General features: G+C 37.1%; 1 protein-coding gene across 1 annotated transcript; it reads left to right on the top strand.

Moving 5' to 3' along the window:
* The first annotated feature begins 2871 nt into the window (after positions 1 to 2871).
* FASTKD1 (FAST kinase domains 1) lies at positions 2872 to 16931 on the top strand. Its single transcript, XM_009705437.1, has 14 exons — positions 2872 to 3206; positions 3578 to 3646; positions 4627 to 4752; positions 5918 to 6316; positions 7504 to 7614; positions 8781 to 8912; positions 9924 to 10410; positions 11192 to 11306; positions 12016 to 12144; positions 12918 to 13049; positions 14113 to 14226; positions 14502 to 14643; positions 15686 to 15800; positions 16842 to 16931. The coding sequence occupies exons 1-14, from the start codon at positions 2872 to 2874 to the stop codon at positions 16929 to 16931; spliced, it is 2496 nt and encodes an 831-aa protein (XP_009703739.1).
* The last annotated feature ends 751 nt before the right edge of the window (positions 16932 to 17682 follow it).

Here is a 17682-nt window from a genome sequence, read left to right on the forward strand (position 1 = left end):
CTTGAAAATGCTATTGTGTTTCAGCTGATAGGAAATGACTTTAAAGAGTTTGTTGTCCTTTTAGAGAAATTTTTGCATGGTAAGTAGAACACATGAGAAATAGTTCTCTAAGTAGATACAAATTTCGTGTTTTTAATCTATATAAGGTTCAAAACATCCAATGTTTCCTATTGATTTCCTTTTTATAAGATATTAGAATTAATTACAATTTAAAATTGCGTGCAAGTTTATGGTTAAATGACTTGTATCTGCTAAATGCCTTCCAGAAACAGAAATATTTGGAAACTTCCTGCAGACTGTTTTAGATAGAGATCCTGGTTCCCAGTCATTAGGATATGGGATGCAAGGTCCACTGCAGCACAAGAAAGGGAAAGATGTTTTACCTGGGCTTACAAGGAAATTAGTTGAGCCTGAAGTTTTTATATTCTCTTCAGGTATCTACTTCATCCTGTCTTCTAGCAGCTTAGCCAGTACTGTGGGAAATAAATGTGAATTGATATTGTAACTATTTTTTCCATCACATAGACATATGAAAATAGAGAAACAGTAAGCAAGGCAAAAATACACTAATATAAAGCCCTTACTTAATGTTCTGTAATATGGTACATGAAATCTGAAGAACAAGTTTCAGTATATTGGTATGCTCTTCAAGGTATTTGTCTGATGCTGGCTTAGTTGTCTAAAACAATATTAAGAAAAAACACCCGTTCATTTGCAACTAGGACTTCGGACATGGTCATACAAAAAGGTTGAAAATTTGTGCTGGTTTTCAAGCTGTACTTTACTATCATATCATTAGAGGGGAAATGCTTTTTTTATCTCTCTTTAAACTAGGTAGTTTGTATAGTTCAGTAATTCTGATAACTCCGTGTTGTGGCTTCTGTTTAGAAGCTGTTGGTGGAACAGTCAACCACTTCTGCTTTTGATTATTGCCACTATATCTGATTTGCACCCATCTACATGCATGTACATGTCAAAAGGGAACAGAAAAAGTATTTTTAATTAAATGGAAGATCTGTGGGGTAAAAAATTGTCAAACAGTCTGGTAAATGTGGTTAATTTAGTACTTAAGACTTTTGTGTAAGATTACTAGATTCTGATTTAACAGTGGCTTGACCAACTTTTGATCTGTATTTTAGCTTATTTAATACACATTATAAAATCTCATAAGAAGTCCCAGCTAATTCTAATAGCATGTGGCTGCGTACTAAAAGGGAAAAGCCAAAAATACTTTTTGTGGAGATTACATGGAATAAATAATGTCACACAACTTTTCTTAGTGATAAAGTGGAATAAATTATTTGCCAAGACAACTATTGTATGGAACAAATTGAAGCAATAAAAGCAATCTCTGAAAAGGGACTATAAAGCAAATTTTTATTATAAAAGGTACTTAAATAATATCTGGAAAATTTATACCTTTTATTTTTGTATGCTTTCAGTTTGCATAGGGAGGAAAACATTTCATATTATATCAGGTCATAAATTAAAATTACTTCATTTTATCTTTCCTTGTATCTGCCCCCACGTCAGTGACAGCAGTGTAGTACAACATGTCATATGACTTTTTATTCTCTGAAGCCAATTGTGCAGACATCAAAAGAAATCCAGCTATATCCAATTTTGTGGAATGATTTCAGTACCTTACATAGACTGCTCAAATAAGAAGGTTTTTTCTTTCTTGGTAGACCTAGTGCATGCTGCTGCCATGCTTTGATAATGTTATACTGATGGAATCATGCCTACAGTTGAAGAGCGTTCAAGTTTGCTGAAGGTATGGTCTGTTGATAATTTTTGTTGTTAATGATTGTATCTCCTAAAGCAAGACTTCTAGACTTCTCCATGATCTCTGAGTTAAGGGAGTGTGATGGGTCTTTTTTTGGTATACCACGACATTTACCACAAGTGGTTTGTGTTCTGCAGCTTGGGACCAATTTTGTGGGTTGTAGAATACATAGTTGTTAGCACTGTGTACAAATCGGGGGATATATTAAGAAAACAAATTAAAACTTAGCAAATTTCAATAGATAAGACTGTAGCTTCCACTATAATTTGGGCAATTATGTTGCTTTTCTTTTGTGCAGTGGGTGATTTCAGCTGATGTGTTGTGACTGATCAATATCCAATATAACGAAGGTGGTCAGCCTTCCTGACCAGAAGCCATATACCAAAATCTTCATGTTTTTAAAAGACATAGACCCCGTACTAAAGAGAGCAGGGTGGAAAGGAAAGTCTGGGAGAGGCTCATAGGCAAGGGTACAGTAGATACCACTATGGGATGGATGCACATATAGAGCCAGAGGAATCCAGTGATGCCAGCTCAGGAGCTCTTGCCATCTCACTTCCGGCAGTTCCTGGACCCCAGTTTGGGATTATGGAGTGGCATAGTTGAGAGCAAGCCTCACTTGACTTAGTCATGCGGCACCTGCGTGTTAAAAAGCTCAGCTTTGCCTTCTCAGTAGTAGCATGATAGCGCACATGCTTTTTAAAGGCAGGTTTCTAAATTTGAAACTTACCAAGTGGACTAACTTTTCTTAGTGTTTGTGAGCACGTCAGTGTTCATTGATGGGAGCTTCTCTGAGAGGAATCCAGGCTGTAGGTTCTTTTCAAGCTTACCTTACTTGCAACATTAAAAGGTAGAGACAGTGATTTTTAGGTAGTAGTTAGGCCTGTACTTAACTGCTTTAATTCTATCTCATTACAGGTACCTCAGAATTGAATTCTTCTTAATACAGTGACCATACAGGATGCAAGAGAAATGATCGGTTTTCCAAATGCTTTAGTTTGTTCTTTGTAACAATATGGTTTACTGTGAAAAGTGAAAGAAGAATCTTTCTGGACACTTTAAAGGTAGCTGGTACGCATAGTAAAATGCTTCGTTTGAGGCAGGTTTGCTTGTTTAGGCTGAGACATTACCAGGCTCGGACTCTGAGTAGCGATCTGCTTTTGAGCCAGATAAATAGCTGCACCCATGAAGATGAAGTTTTCAGCCTTGTTGGAAGGAACAAGACCAGGCTTTCTGAAAAACACGTGGGAATTGCATTGAACTTGCTGTGGCAATTGCAAAAGAAGAGGCCGCTTCTCTTAAGGTCTAGTGACTATATAAGAAATCACTCCCAGTTTCTTACCCTTTGCATTTTAGCAGAAAACAAGGTGGAACACATGGAAGATGAGGCCATAGTGGACACCCTATATAGTATTCTAAGGTAAGCAGCATTATGTTGAATTCCATATCTATACGTTTTGTATTTGGTAGTGAAAGGAGATGGAATTTTGACTACAAAGCCATCCTATAAGGAGATTGGGAGACTGCCCTGTCCCAGCTTCCATACTCTGACTGTGTGACACAGACAACTGAACATCCTGTGCCTTAGTTTTTGAGATGCAAGCAGAACTGATCTGTTTTGCACTCCCAGTAAATGGTGTTACCATTATTAAAGCACAAATGTTTATAATCTGTTTGAATGGAGGAAGCAATAGAAAAGCAAAACATTATGATAAATAATAAAAGGACATATGTCTTATTTCTTTATAACTTTGGAAGCAAACATCAAACTATCATGTCTTTCTTCTGAAGGCTCAATGTTGAAGACCATGATTCTCTAGCAGAAGTGCTTGTTACAGAAGCATGGAAAAGATTAGAAAGGCAAGTACTCTACTGCTATGCTTTGTGAAAGGTCTAAGTTCCAAGTGTGATATTTCTCATGTGAGGCTACACAGAGTTCTCAAAGAGAATTTACGACATATTTTAAACATTATGTGAGTATTTTAAATGTCGGCTGTGTTTTTGAAGGTTTTGGAAATTATTTTTGTACGTATGGAGCCTTTGAGTATCAACGAACTTTGATACACAAATGCTTGAGAGATTCAGATACTGCCACAATAGAGACTGACACTTAGAATTTTGAAATATATTGTCTGTGTAGATTTATGTTTTTGAAGTAAGTTGCAGGTTTTAATATTTGCGGTTTTATCTTAGTGCTTGCTGTCCAGCTCTTAAATGGTTGGTAGAACCCTGCTCATCTCTATTCTAGTAAAAACATTTTGTATTAAAAATCAGCATTTTCCCTTTGTGCATTTTTTGTTGTTGTTTTTTGTTGGGTTTGGGTTTTTTTGTGTTTGTTTTTTTTTGGGGGCTATTGTAATTTTCATTCTTTAATCTCTGGTTATTGGCAGCTAGCGTCAGTCTTGGCACCAGCATCACAGAATTGCCTCTCCCAGCTTAACACCTGGGGCATCTTGACAAGTAAATAAATTCAGCTTGAACACAAAATGACATTCGGGTAATAAATTGCTCATATTCATTTTAGCTATTTCACATCATTGCTTGAGAATGTCATCTTTATAAATTTCTTATGCTGGTCTGATTAAATGAAGAGCTTTGGATTTTTGTAGAGCTCCATATGCACAATATGCTTTAATATGAAATAAGTAAGGGGTTTGGCTAAGTCCAAGGTATCACTATAGGTGACTAAATAGAAAATGCTTAGATATTTTGTTTCCTTGTTTTGTAATTTGAATATAACCTTGTCTTTTACATAATTGTTCATGTAGATTTTTGTCTTTAGTTATTCACTAGAAATAAAAGGTAAATATTCTCTCTCTCTCTCTTTGATATCTTGACAGGCTTAGTTTGCCAGCTCTGTCTAAATTTGCGCTGTGTTTACACAAGCAAGGCAGACATTTCAGTCCCATAATTGGCAAAGTAGCTCATATTGTGGACACGAAACTGGATTCTATACAGGATATAAGGTAAGTGTCAGAATGAAATTGAGTAGCAGGAGAAGCAATATGTCACAATTACTGGGCTGCCTTTGCTGAACACTTTCCCTTTTTCTCAACTGGAAGTTGTTTTTCTTCAGTTTGTGGTAAAGAGGTGATTTGTATCCGTGCGTTGATGTTCATGGACAGGTCTGCTTAGGTGAATGCATTTTCCCAATGATTTTGTGAAGAATTTCTTTATAACCAATTTAAACACTGAATTAAAACTAATATTTGACTTACAGTGGAAAACCAGCAGATGTTGCTTTATCCTGATTCTAACTTTTACGTGGACTTTTTTTAGAATTTAGAGGCTATTAACTCACCAGAAGATATTTTTCTTCCTTGACATTGATAGTTTCTCTACTATGACATGGGTTTAGTTTACTATTGTGAATAGCAATAAGGAGTCTTAAAGCAATGTTATTTATCTTCAGAGCATATTATTTTTTTTGGGGGGCAAGCTAAATTAATCAATTCTCTTGCTAGCATGTCTAGTGCATTACTCTAATATTAAAATTACTTAAAACCCAGCCCTAGTCAAAGACTCTATTTCTTGCCTCTGTTCTCCCTGGGCCATTATAGCAAAGGCTGCTTTTCCTTTTTTCTGCTTTATACAGCAGCACCAGTGCCAACACTTACCTTTGCAGATGTGAGGAGCCTGCTTATGAAACTCATTGAGTGGGACTGCATTTCTTTACAGAAATTACTCTCTCTATGGTCATAAGTTTTATTCCCTTAGGAAGGGATTCTTTCTTCAGGAGTGACAATGACTCTTCTCCTGATTCTGTCACTTGAGAATTGTTTGGGTTTCTGTAGTTTCCATTGAACATTAAAGATCTTTTTGGAAATTTGAACCAGGCAAGTCGTAGTCTTGCCTTAGGCAAGCGCTTTGATCACATACAACTTTGTAACGGATGGTTGAAAAATCCCAGTCATTTCAGAAATTCACTGAAAGCAGAATTTTAACTTTAGTAGGTGAAATGGTTTTTGCTCATCTGTTTTTTTTCTGTGTTAGATTTAAAATTCCATTTTACACAGAAGCCAGCATCACCCCAACTAATGTTCCTTTCTTTGTGTAATTTATTTAAGAAATCTAAAATATGTTACTTACCATGTTCAATATGTAAGTGCAAAATCTTTTGAATTTTTTTAGGATCTTGTCAGTTTTGATGATCAGCATATCTAATGTTATCTCACAGAGTTTTCGAGATCGATTACTACACAAGGCTGAACAGCTCTTGGAAGAAAAGCATGAAGTCCACTTCAACTATGCCAAAAGACTACTACAGTTTCTTCAAAATGTTAAACTGAGATATCATCCATTGCTAGAAAAATGCAACAAGATTTTCCTTAAAAGTGCCTCCTGTCTTGATATACACAGTATTAGTCTTATTTTTGGACTGTATGAGCAGCTGGGTTTTGATAATGCTGAATTCCGCTTGGTTGCTAAACAGCTGCTATCTGAAACTATAGATGATTATTACGATCCTGAAACCTTTGCAAAATTATTTTTCACTCTTGGGCCTATGGCAGGATCCAAGGTAAGAGAAAGGTAAGTTTATTAACAATGTTGTCTTTTTTATGATATATTTGTAGCCTTGCACAGAAATTCAGAATGTACCAGTGTTTGGAGGAATTTCTGAGCCTGTCTGTGAGCTGAGCATTAGGTTTCCGAGTTGTAATTTTGTAGCAATGCATTATTTCATTGTGGAAACACTGTCATAGCAGTTTGTCTTAAAACAGTTGCATCGAAAGCTGGATCCAGTAATCAAGGGTTATGTGAATGCTGTTATGCAAGGCCATCTTGTAGCTCTGTCTATTAGACTGCAGCCTTCCTTTCACAGTGGATGGTAGTAAAAAACTTTCTGTCTTTCCGCTGAGAAGTATGTGCAGTAGTATGTGTTGCTTTTTCCTTTTTAAGACTGGCAGTAGCTGAAACAGCCTGGGTCTTGTCCTATTGCAGTTTGCTATCCATCCTGTTCTATAGGAAAGGTCATCAGCAGAGAACAGTTCAGCATTTTATTTAGCAATTAGAGCATAGTATTCTGTGGCAGATTTTCTCTGCCTGTTTTTCTTGTGCTGCAAAATCCTATTTGGGGGTGGTATTAGTCATGAGTCTCTCAAAGTCTGCAGTTTTAGGCAGAATTTGCTATATTAATTACAATTAGCCATATTTTCAGACTGTTCTTCATGAACATTTACCTCTCTTCAGAGATCTAGATATGCTGCAAGCCCATGTTGGTTTAGCCGTAGCTGACTTAGTTCCAAAAGCTTTCCCTAGTTTTGTTTGGTTGGTTTTTTTAAAATTTATTTTATTTTTGGTAGAAGTTGGTGTGAGGTGGAAAAAGTCATTGGCTTTATTTGCCCCAGAACCAGTTCAACTCATGCTTCATTCTGTTATCTGTAGCTTGCTGATTGATTGTGAATTGTTTAGTGTCTTGGAGTACCTTCCCTACTTCTGATCTACTTTCAGAATTGTTGGACTCGCTGGTTTCTAGCGTCAGAGCAACATGTACCAATCTAACACACTCACATCTCTTTATCTGTGCTATACAGATCAACTGTTCAGAAGAAGGGTCCACAGAACAAAGGTCTCTATTTTGGGGATTTTGTTTTCATGTATTTCTTGACGTAGTCTATGGGTCCTTTCCCTCCTAGACAAAGAAAATGGCTGCAATCTTTACTGGAGATTGTCAACTGTTTTTCATTGAAAAATATATCTCTTCTTTTCCTCTTTAGGTTGGTGGTAACTGCAGCGCACATGGCAGAAGAATTTAGCAGTCACCAAATATTGGTAATACTGAAGACAATGCAGAAAATGAAATGCAGAAATTCTCATCTACTCAAAAAGTAATTTTTTTGATGCTACTAAGAAGTTGTATTCTCTAGGTAAACTGCTTCCATTTTGTATGGAAAACTATATAATATCTAGTAAGCTGGGAGTGGAGAGTGTGTCACTTGCACACAAATGCATCTACACTATATATGATTAGCTATTACAGATTTTAGAATGTCACAGCTTGACCCAGAAGTAATTGAGGCAATTTAGGAATTCCATGGAAAGGCGTTTCAACCCTACCAAGTTAATGTAATCTAATTTTGGTTTATTTACAAATATGTGAACCTATTTGAGTAAACTTCACCTCTAACGATTCCTGTAAACTGGTGAGACAAATGAGAATATAGTAAGTTGCAGAGAATGTGTCCTATCTAGCAGATCCTGTTACTGATTTGAATTGCTGCTTGAAAGTCATCGTGCCCTACTTTGAACTGTTAAGTCTCGCGTCTTTAAGAACCTGGGCCAGATTTTCTGCAGTTGTAAACTGAATGTTGTTTATAGGGAGAGGTAATATCTTTCATACAATGAAGGGAAAAGCAGTTGAGGCTTTGAGCACAGAAGATGTAGCATCAGATGTGTCACAGATGCAGCAGAGTTAAATGCAGGTTGTGAGCAATATCTGGATTGAATGTGGTTGTATGCACCAAATAAATCCTTGGAAGAAAAAAGGACAAATAGTACTCTGGAGCAGAGTGGTATTAAAGGGAAGACCAGGTGAATTCATGTTTTTTTTACTTGAATCGCACTGCCTGAAGAAGGTCTTAAGGTATTGTATTTCCCTGCAGATCTAGCCCCCTCTTGCAGCTTTAGACCAACATAGCTGTAGCAACCACTGTTATATAAGTGAGTACAGTGGTGCTGAAGCTGGTGATGCTGTTCTAGTTTATCGCATTCTTGGTCCGCTCTAAATGTAACTGCTTATAAAATCTGCAGCAGAAATTATTAGAGTGAAGTAGCTGTTTTGCTGTGATGAGGGCTTTAATTTTGCAGTTCACTGAGTGGAGAGATGCTGCTGTGTTTTAGTGGAATACTGTCAAAACTGGGGTGGAAAGGAGTGCAAGTGTGTGCAACCCTCCACCTAGGCACTGTGCACCATGCTATTCATGTGGGATGTTGGGTTTTGCAATAACTTCTGTATTAGCATAATACTATGTCACCTTTTTCTCTTTGTATTCAGGATGGCTTCTGTTCTGCACAAACGCTTGGATAGTTATCATGTGTTACAGTTGGTAAAGTTAACGCAGTATTTGGTGGTGTTGCGTTGCCACAATCTGGAGCTGTTTGCCAAACTGAAAATGTTACTATTTGGGTAAGTGTGTATTCTTGGAAATGTAGCTATTTAAGTATTAAACAATTGTCTAATTAATATTTTAAATAACAAGCTAAGATGCTAAATTGTTTTGTTTCCATAAAATATGAAGAAGTAACAAACTGTTACAAGTATTTGATTCTATTAAACATGCAAATCAGAGGCTAGGAAGTGGATATTGTTTTGACTATAGACCCAATAGTATCTGCTAATAGATATCTTTAAAAAATAGATATTTTCTTTTCCCTCTCACCCCTTGGCCACTGCAATATAATGCTATTAAACAGGAAATTTTGATTCCTGCTTTATAGGATGAGTGGGTATTAATGTCTTCTTTGATGTTTGAAGGAGCAAGTAATGAAAAATGTACAGTAGAAATGCCGTGGTTGGGACAAGTGAAAGTGTGAAGCAGAAGTACCCTTCTTTTGATTGAAGAACTGTCTAGTTAGTTCTCAGGGTTCTACGATTGCAACATAGAAAAGGAAATAATTTCTGGAATTGTGGGAGAAGAGATCTGCTGCTGTTGCTTCCGTTGCTCAGTCGCTATAGAAATGCAGTGCCCTGGCTGTACACGTTTTTTGTGGATGATGCCTTTGTGTTCCTCAGGCACCTCAGAAGCTGGTGTTTGCCAGGACAGAAATCCCAGAAATTATCCAGGCACAGAAACCCACAGACTCTGTTAGCAAAGGTGGACCTTCTGCCCTTACTAAGGACTTCTGTGTTTATCAGTAACACTTGAAGCCTCACCAGCTGACTGAGATGCTCCCTTTCTTCTTCCCTTTTTTCAATTTTGAATAAATTAGAAGGAAGAAGTTAATCTCAATGAAAAACGATGGTAGCCACTAACTGTGAATTTCTACCATGTCATTAATATTCTACTTATTTTATATTTGATGTGCAGCTTTTGACTTTTAAAATAGAATTTTCATTCATGTAATTTATTTTGTTTTTTTTAAACATTTGCACTTCGTCAGTACTGATGGTCTGGTTTTATTTCTGTCTCTCTTCCAGTTTTTTAAAATCTAGTGTCATACCTGCTGATACTGCTGCAATAATTCGTGTTCTGGCCATGCTTCCTTCCTTTCGAGTGGAGGAAATCATTATAAACAAAGCAGCAGCAGTTCTGCCTCAATGCAAGCTCCATCATTTGAATTACATTGCTACAGCTCTTGTCAAATGGAATCATTATGACCAGTTGCACTGGCAAAACAATTCTGAGCAATGTGTAAAGCTTCTGCAAAAACTAAATGACTGTGGATTTCAGAGGCTTCAGAAAGCCAACAACTTAAATCTTCTGTTGGAAGAACTTACACATGTGAATGGAGAGTGGTTTGAAGAAGTTCTCAAAGAGGAAACTATGGCCATGTGTCAACACTTGATAGACCAAATAACACGGGCAAATGTATTACAGTTGTCTTTTTTCCTCATGAAAACAAACCACCGTTGTCCTTCATTACTTGACAGAATAGCTTCTGTGACTGTTGAAAATATAGACAAGGTATTACAGTTTTTCTTTCTATCTGCTGTGTAAGTTATTCAGTAAGAAAGCACACGTTAGTAGTTGATGTGTTTCAGAGTACAAACCACAGAATGTTTCTAAGACTTCTCTTCAGTGTACCTGATTTGGAGCTCATCTTTTTCTGTGTTCACTCAAAGCTGTTTTGCTTCCATGTATATTATTTTGCACTTACTTCTCTTTAATTTTCCTTTCTTATTTTATTGTTCAGTCAGTGTTAGGTCAACCATAATCCTTTGCATTCAGCTTTACTTTCAACCATCTTAAATTTTTTTTTTTTTAACTTCTTTACAAATAGTCACATCACACAGTGTATATTTTTACATTACTCATTCTTGTGGGGCTTTCCCCAATAGCCTGTATTTTTGGTCAAAAATGCTTTCTTGCTATCTTTTTTTTTTTCCTCCTTCTTAATCTGGTATTTATATAGATCTTTGATTTTATTCTATGGCAGTTTAGTTTCTTTAAGAGCATTTAATGGGAAACCTTTTTAAAAGCTGCTTAAAGTCTAAGTATACAGAAACACTTGGATCATCTACATGAAATAGATTTTAAGTTTTAGTCATAGCTGCAACTTTAATGATTTCTGCATTTTATTTTTTAATACTTATCTCCAGGAAAAGTTGAGCAAAAAAAAAATTTAGAAAATAGCTCATCTAGTCTTAAGTCTCCCAATTCTGAATGAATTATAAAACCCTTGTTTGTTGTAAAGCAGTATTAGGATATTTTGCAGTGACTTAATTTAGGATGTCTTTTTTTCCAGATTCACCCCTTTGAAACCTATTTTATTCTATTCCTTTTCTCTGCTCTGAATTATGACCCTCCTGCCAATGAAGAGTTCTTTGAGAGTTGTATCCAACATCTTACTTCTAACTTGAGTAAGTGCATTAGACAAAGATATTGTGACACCAGATAAATGAGTATCATTGGAAGATATTATTTGTACTGAATAAAAATGGGAATAGAATGGCATTTTTTCGTAAGCAAAGAAAAAAGTGTGTATGTTACTACTAAAACTCTGCCTACTGGGATTAAACCATGACAAAGACTCAATCTATGCTTCTGTTGGGTTTTGTAGCTTCGTTTCATCCTTTAAAAATTATTGTTGATAAGGGACTAGCAAGGTATCTTGAGTGTAGTAAAAAGCAAGTGAAAATTCTGATTAATTCACTGTGCTGTTATTGGGTAGAATCGTTGTGGTGTTCCTCAAGGAATCGTCATTTGGGGACAGGATACATTTTGTGATTAATCACAAAGAAATGGCTAAGTTGTAGAGGAAACATGTGGAGGTGCTTTTTTTTTTTAATTGATGATACAGCCTCACAGATCTGTGAAAATTATACTGTCTACTGAAATATCATGGAGTTCTCTTTTTTTAAGACTAACTAGTTTCTTCCTGCAAAGACCTGGCAAGAGTTACCTTACACTTTGGTGCAGTTCGCAGAGGTGTAGTCCTTAATCTGCCTATGTGTTCATTTAGTACGTTAAGAGAGAAACTTGGATGATTTGGGAGGCCAGGGGAGGGCATTACAAATCCTTTCAACTTTATGTCATGTGTTAATGTTGATTTCTGTCTGGTTTTTAAAGGTTGTTTTGAAACTCACCACTTGGTGCTGCTTGGTCATGTTTTGGCAGTGGCTGGTTTTTTTCCTCCACTTCTGATAACGAGGATCTTTAATGTTTCTTTCCTAAGCAAGCTGAATGCTCAGCTTGAAGGTAGGTATCTAGCTCTCTGATGAATGTGATGATGTAGCATTTGGCATAAAATGGAACTGTGGGCCTATATATGACTTGAGAAGTAGAATTACTCTTTAAACAATTCAGTTTTCTGGAAAGACTCCTTTTTATAATCTAGTCATTATTTGAGTCCTAAAAGGGAAGGAATGAACAAAACTTTGTGCTTTGTTTTAAAAGTACAGACTTGTATTGCAGATGAGAGAAGTTCATTTAAACCAAATTTTATAGTCAACTTATTGCACTCGGTATTTAATAATTCTTCAATTTTATTGGAAATAAAATTACCTGAGTGTGGTATATATTACAAGAAATAGTCACAAAGCTCCAGAAATAACATGAAATTCTTGTCTGCAAGAAATGAGTCCTACCAGTCTCTTCTCTCTAAGTAAGAGACTGAATGTTTTTCTGACTCTTTCCTTCTTCTCTACCTGTACATTGTTTGCTATCAATGTACTGTTGCGATTTTGCCTTCAACCACTTCATTAAAAGTTAAATGATAGAAGAGAGTTTAAATTAAAATAAAAATTCTTTTTTCTGTCTTGCTGTTGTTCTTAATATTGAGCAAAAGTGTTATTTTTCATTTTTTCCTCAGGGATTTTGAGAACCTTTCTAAGATTCTGCAGCATTAATTTTATAAATGCCATAGTGTACAGATATTTGCATCTCTAGTAAAGAATTCAGAGGTAGCCATTTAGTTCAACGTGTTGGATTTTTCACATTTCAGTTCACACCTTTTTATTTGTTTCACTCAGTCCTGCCTGATACCCTCAAGCAGAGGGTCCGCTCATGCCTCATGAAATTGAACAGAGCAGTCTGTCTGGAATGCCCGGAGTTTCACATCCCTTGGTTTCATGAGCACTACTGCCAACATGTCTTTCATAAGAGTAAGTAATATAGGAGAGGAAAAGCTGCCCTTGTTACTAGTAATAGTCTATTTTCAACAGTCTGCTAGATGCTGCTTCTAAAGCTGTCATGTTGACACTAGCACGCCATAGAAGCTCAGAAAGGTGCACCCCACTGTCTGCTGAGGATGTGCACTTGAAAAGTGCAACCGTTTAGTAGTGTGACAGATAGCAAAGCTGTTTTCCCCTTGAGAATTAAAGTAATAGAGATGGGATCTTTCTTCCTTAGAAATAAAATCTAAATACACAGAAACAGCGTATATGGCATGGAGGATGGAGAGGCAGAAAGAGGACCATTAGGATTGTCTGTTGGAGGAGGTGGGTCACTTTTTGATCCCTGCTTCACTTACAAGACTGAACATTTGGCTTAAATTTTTCAAGGTGAACATTGTTGCTGCCTGCTCTTGAATTCACTGCTGTCATCTTCCTCAGAAGAATCAAGATGATATCAAGGATAAGAGATGGAGAAGTAGGCTAGTGATGAAGTGTAGCAGCTGAGATCTTTCAGAATAGTGATCAGTTCAGAAAGTGCAGCTAATGCAAACTCAGTATCTCCTCCACTAATTTTCATGGGGGAGATCTGCTTTGCTATCCATTGAACTCAGCTGCTTTATCTCTGAGACTGAAGATGTTTAATGGAGCAAGGTATTAAACTATCTGCCACAGACAGAAAAGTGACAAGATAGTGTGGTATGCCTGTAATAGATGCAAAAAAAGTAAATACTTATTTAAGTGTTTAAGCACGATTAAAAGTAAACAAAATCCAACAGGTGAAACCTGAAACGAAAGTGTTTGTAGTATGTGAATGGGAAGAGTCCTGGGATGGAAAGTCTGGCTTTGAAATTCAGGCCTAATAGGCACCTGCAACTTTACACCCAAAAGATGATCACATGGTCTCTGATTTATGGTGGAATAACACTAGGGATCTGTGGAAAAGCTTTAATTCAGTAGGCTGGCTGTCAAAAATGCAGTGTCACAAAGTGCTATTTTCAAAACTTTGGCTGTGGAAGTTTTGATGTACGAATTCTTTATTTTATCTTTGTAGGCAGTATCCGAATAAATCCACTGCGACAGCACATTCACAGAATGCTGACAGAGATCTTGGGAGGAAGCCATTATGCAAGAATATCTGTTCTCACACCGTACAACTATGAAATAGGTGAGAAGTTAATCCTCTAAGGATTGTTATGGGGACCTCCAATATCACTATTATCACTATTATTAGGAAGCCCCTGGGTGTGTGGCCACAAGATACTGCAAAGAAGAAATTGGTGTATAAAGTACAGTTTCTGAAAAGTTCTGTGTAATATAAATAATGTTGGTTATCTCTAATTATGGTTATCACTTAGTTTTTCTAGAAGTAAATGCTGTACAGGTCAAATTCTGTCACTTTTTTTTTTGTCAGTAAACAGGTTTGTGTGTGTTTTTTCACAGATTTTGAGTGTGTTCTGGATGAAAATAAAAAGCCTGTTTCTTACATGGCTCAGAATATACCTTTGCATGATGTGGAGGGAATACACTTGAGACATGACATCAAGGATGAGGGGAGAAAGGCTTTACCACCAGGAGCTCAGAGGTTAGTACATCGAATTCTTGCACTTTAGTTCTTCCAAGTTCAGATCAAGTTTAGACCAGGTTTTTGATGCTTATGTCCTAAACAGTTGTTGCAACCTGTAGGCTATTTATTTTTCTGTTCCTTCTTCCAAAGCCTTATGAGGTTTAGCCTTCCTAGGTGTGGTGGGTTGACCCCAGCTGGTAACTAAGCTGCCACCCAGTTGCTTACAGTGTGATGGGGGAGAGAATCTGGAGGGCAAAAACAAGGAAAAAAACTCCAGGGTTGCAATTAGAACGGTTTAATAAATGAAGAGAAGAAAGAAAAAAAACCAAAACAACAACAACAAAAAGGGAAAAGAAAACGATGCAAATGCAGTCACTCACCACCAGCAGACCAATGCCGGAGCAATGGCTACTTTGAAAAAACTCCCCCCCATTTTATTGCTGAGCATGATGTTATACCGTGTGAACTATCACTTTGGCCAGTTGAGGTTTCAGCTGTGTCCCCTCCTAACCTCTTGCCAACGCCAGCCTGTACACTCTGGGTGCAGAATGAGAGACGGAGAAGGCCTTGATGCTGTGCAAGCACTCTTTGGCAATAGCCAAAATATTGGTGTGTTATCAATGCAGTTTTGGTCACAGATCCAAAACACAGCACCATATGGGCTGCTGTGGAGAAAAGTAACTCCATCCCAGCCAGACCCAGTACACTAGGGCAGACAGGGCATCCTTGAAATGTGTTTCATGAGATTGGAATACTGTTTTGCTCCCACCACTTCAAATGTAAGCCTTGAAAATGCTGGTTAGCTGGTTTTGCCATTTGAACAAAAACAGATGCAGGGAGGAAATGCTTTTTCTAAATCAGGTGAAGTTCAAGTATCTCTAGATAAATATGAGGAAAATATTTTGTCTAGTTTCAGGGAGTTGTTTAATTATCTTGTTCTGTGAAGTGTCAGGTTTATCTAGTAATAGTCTTGCTGCAACTATCAATACTGAACTAGAAGTACCACTTCTTGCTATTCAGGTAGGACCTGAAAGTAAATGCACATTTTTGTTGTTCGCAGAATTGCTGTGGAATTTCTTGATTCAAAAGCTTTTAGCAAAGATTCACGTCACCTGAAAGGAGAACCTGCATTGAAAAAACGACACCTGGAAATGCTGGGGTACAGGGTAGTTCAGGTGAGCAGTCAGCAATATTTTATGTACTTTCTGAGTTGTATCCATAGCACAGATTGATACATTTTCCTTGCAACAGATTTAAGGATAGTTTTAATAGTTAAAAGCACCTACTGGGTGAGAGCAATTTTTGTATTTAGGGGGGAAATTCCAAGCTGTTCTCAATATGATGTAAGGATTTCATAGAACTTGCACCTTCTCTGAGAGTGGCTGCAGCAAAACTGAAGTCAAAAGGTCTCAGTCTTACCTTACTGCAGGCAAACGAGCAATCTCGACGTAGCCTGAGCAAAGGAGAAAAAGTGAAATGAGAGTTTCCGTTCAATTCACCAAAGATTTCTACACTAGAAGAAGATTTAACGTACCCTTCTTGAGTGGTAGACAGTTACAGCAGCTGCAAGATGGGATATGGATGCTGTCTGTCTGCTGCAGTGATAGTGCTGTGACAGGGAACACTAATGGCCAGAGATAATTCACAGCCACCAGCATAGAAACATTTGGGTAATGGATGCTGATGAATGCAGATTTTCCTGTATATAATTACTTACCTACTCTGATTTTAGCTAGAATCATTCTTTATACTTAAGTTTGGTTTTGTTTGTTTTTTTTTTTTTTAACAGGATAATAATCCTTTCTCACATTGCCCTGACAGTAAATGTTATGCTACTGATACACCATTCCAGTTTGATACATTAACATTACAACATTAAACTATAATGACCTGGCATTTTTTCTCTCAGTTTGGGTTTCAAAAGGTGGGAGATGGTGTAATGTCATTGTCATGGTGTTTATTGCATGGGCATCTACTTTACATCTCTGTAACTATGCTGCTTTTTGGAAGCAAACTGGCTGTACTTACATGAAGAAGAATCTTACATTGAGAAATTAATCTTTTCAGTATTAGAATAAGCCTAGCTTTCAGAAGGACAGAGGTGATAAAATACCTTCAAGTGGAGAGCAGCAGATATCAGAGCCTTTTCTTTGCTATAAGGTGGTATATGGCTTATACCAATGTTAACACTCAGTTTGTATGATTCTGTTCTACAGATTCCTCACTTCGAATGGAATTCTATGGTTCTATCAACAAAACATGAACAGCTGGAATATCTGAGAAAGCATCTATATGGAATACAGTGATGTCAGACATGCAGTCAGAAGTACTCTTTATACAAACACTTTATGTACCATTAAATTTCTTGTAATCCTGGAATACTTAGTTTCAAAAATCTCTTCATCTGTGAGTCAGCTGGACCGAGGCTTGCCATGGGGCATCAGGTGTCAAGAAACTTAATCCTCAATTTGTTAGGGATTGCAAAAGGCAGGTCACAATGGGCCAAGAAGATGTGACAAAGATGCTTAAAATCTCCCATTATCTGGAAGCTATTCTTTAGCTTTAGTTTTGCCATAAAATTATGTTATTATCTCCTAAATAAATAGCACAGAGCCTTAGCCAGACAATAAAACTGTCCAAAGAAAAAGTTGGAAATACTCTTGACTATGAGAGAGGAGGCAGCAGATCTACTGGAAACTACGTCTGTCCTCCAGCATGTGACAGAATGAGCAAGAGAGATCCAACAGTATCTGTACTGTGAAACCAAGAAACTGAAATGCAGATTTACTAAGAATAGGACTGCTATTACAGCCATTCTGTTTCCATCTTCCAGAACAGAGGCACTGTGGGTGACTGTGTCGGGGGAGTGTTGTGCGGTGAGGAAAAGTATGGTTTGAGCCTTCTGGAACACCTTCACATACATACTTAAAAGATTGACTAGTTCTAGAGGTCTGGCAGCCACCCGGACCTTGAAACACCTGTACTCCAGTTAAATGCAACTTGGAAGGCATACCTGAAAGATTTATACAAGATAAGGAGAAAATAATGCTTATGTCG

The sequence above is a fragment of the Cariama cristata genome, unplaced genomic scaffold, assembly GCF_000690535.1.
Source record: "Cariama cristata isolate BGI_N322 unplaced genomic scaffold, ASM69053v1 scaffold42068, whole genome shotgun sequence".
Lineage (NCBI taxonomy): Eukaryota > Metazoa > Chordata > Aves > Cariamiformes > Cariamidae > Cariama > Cariama cristata.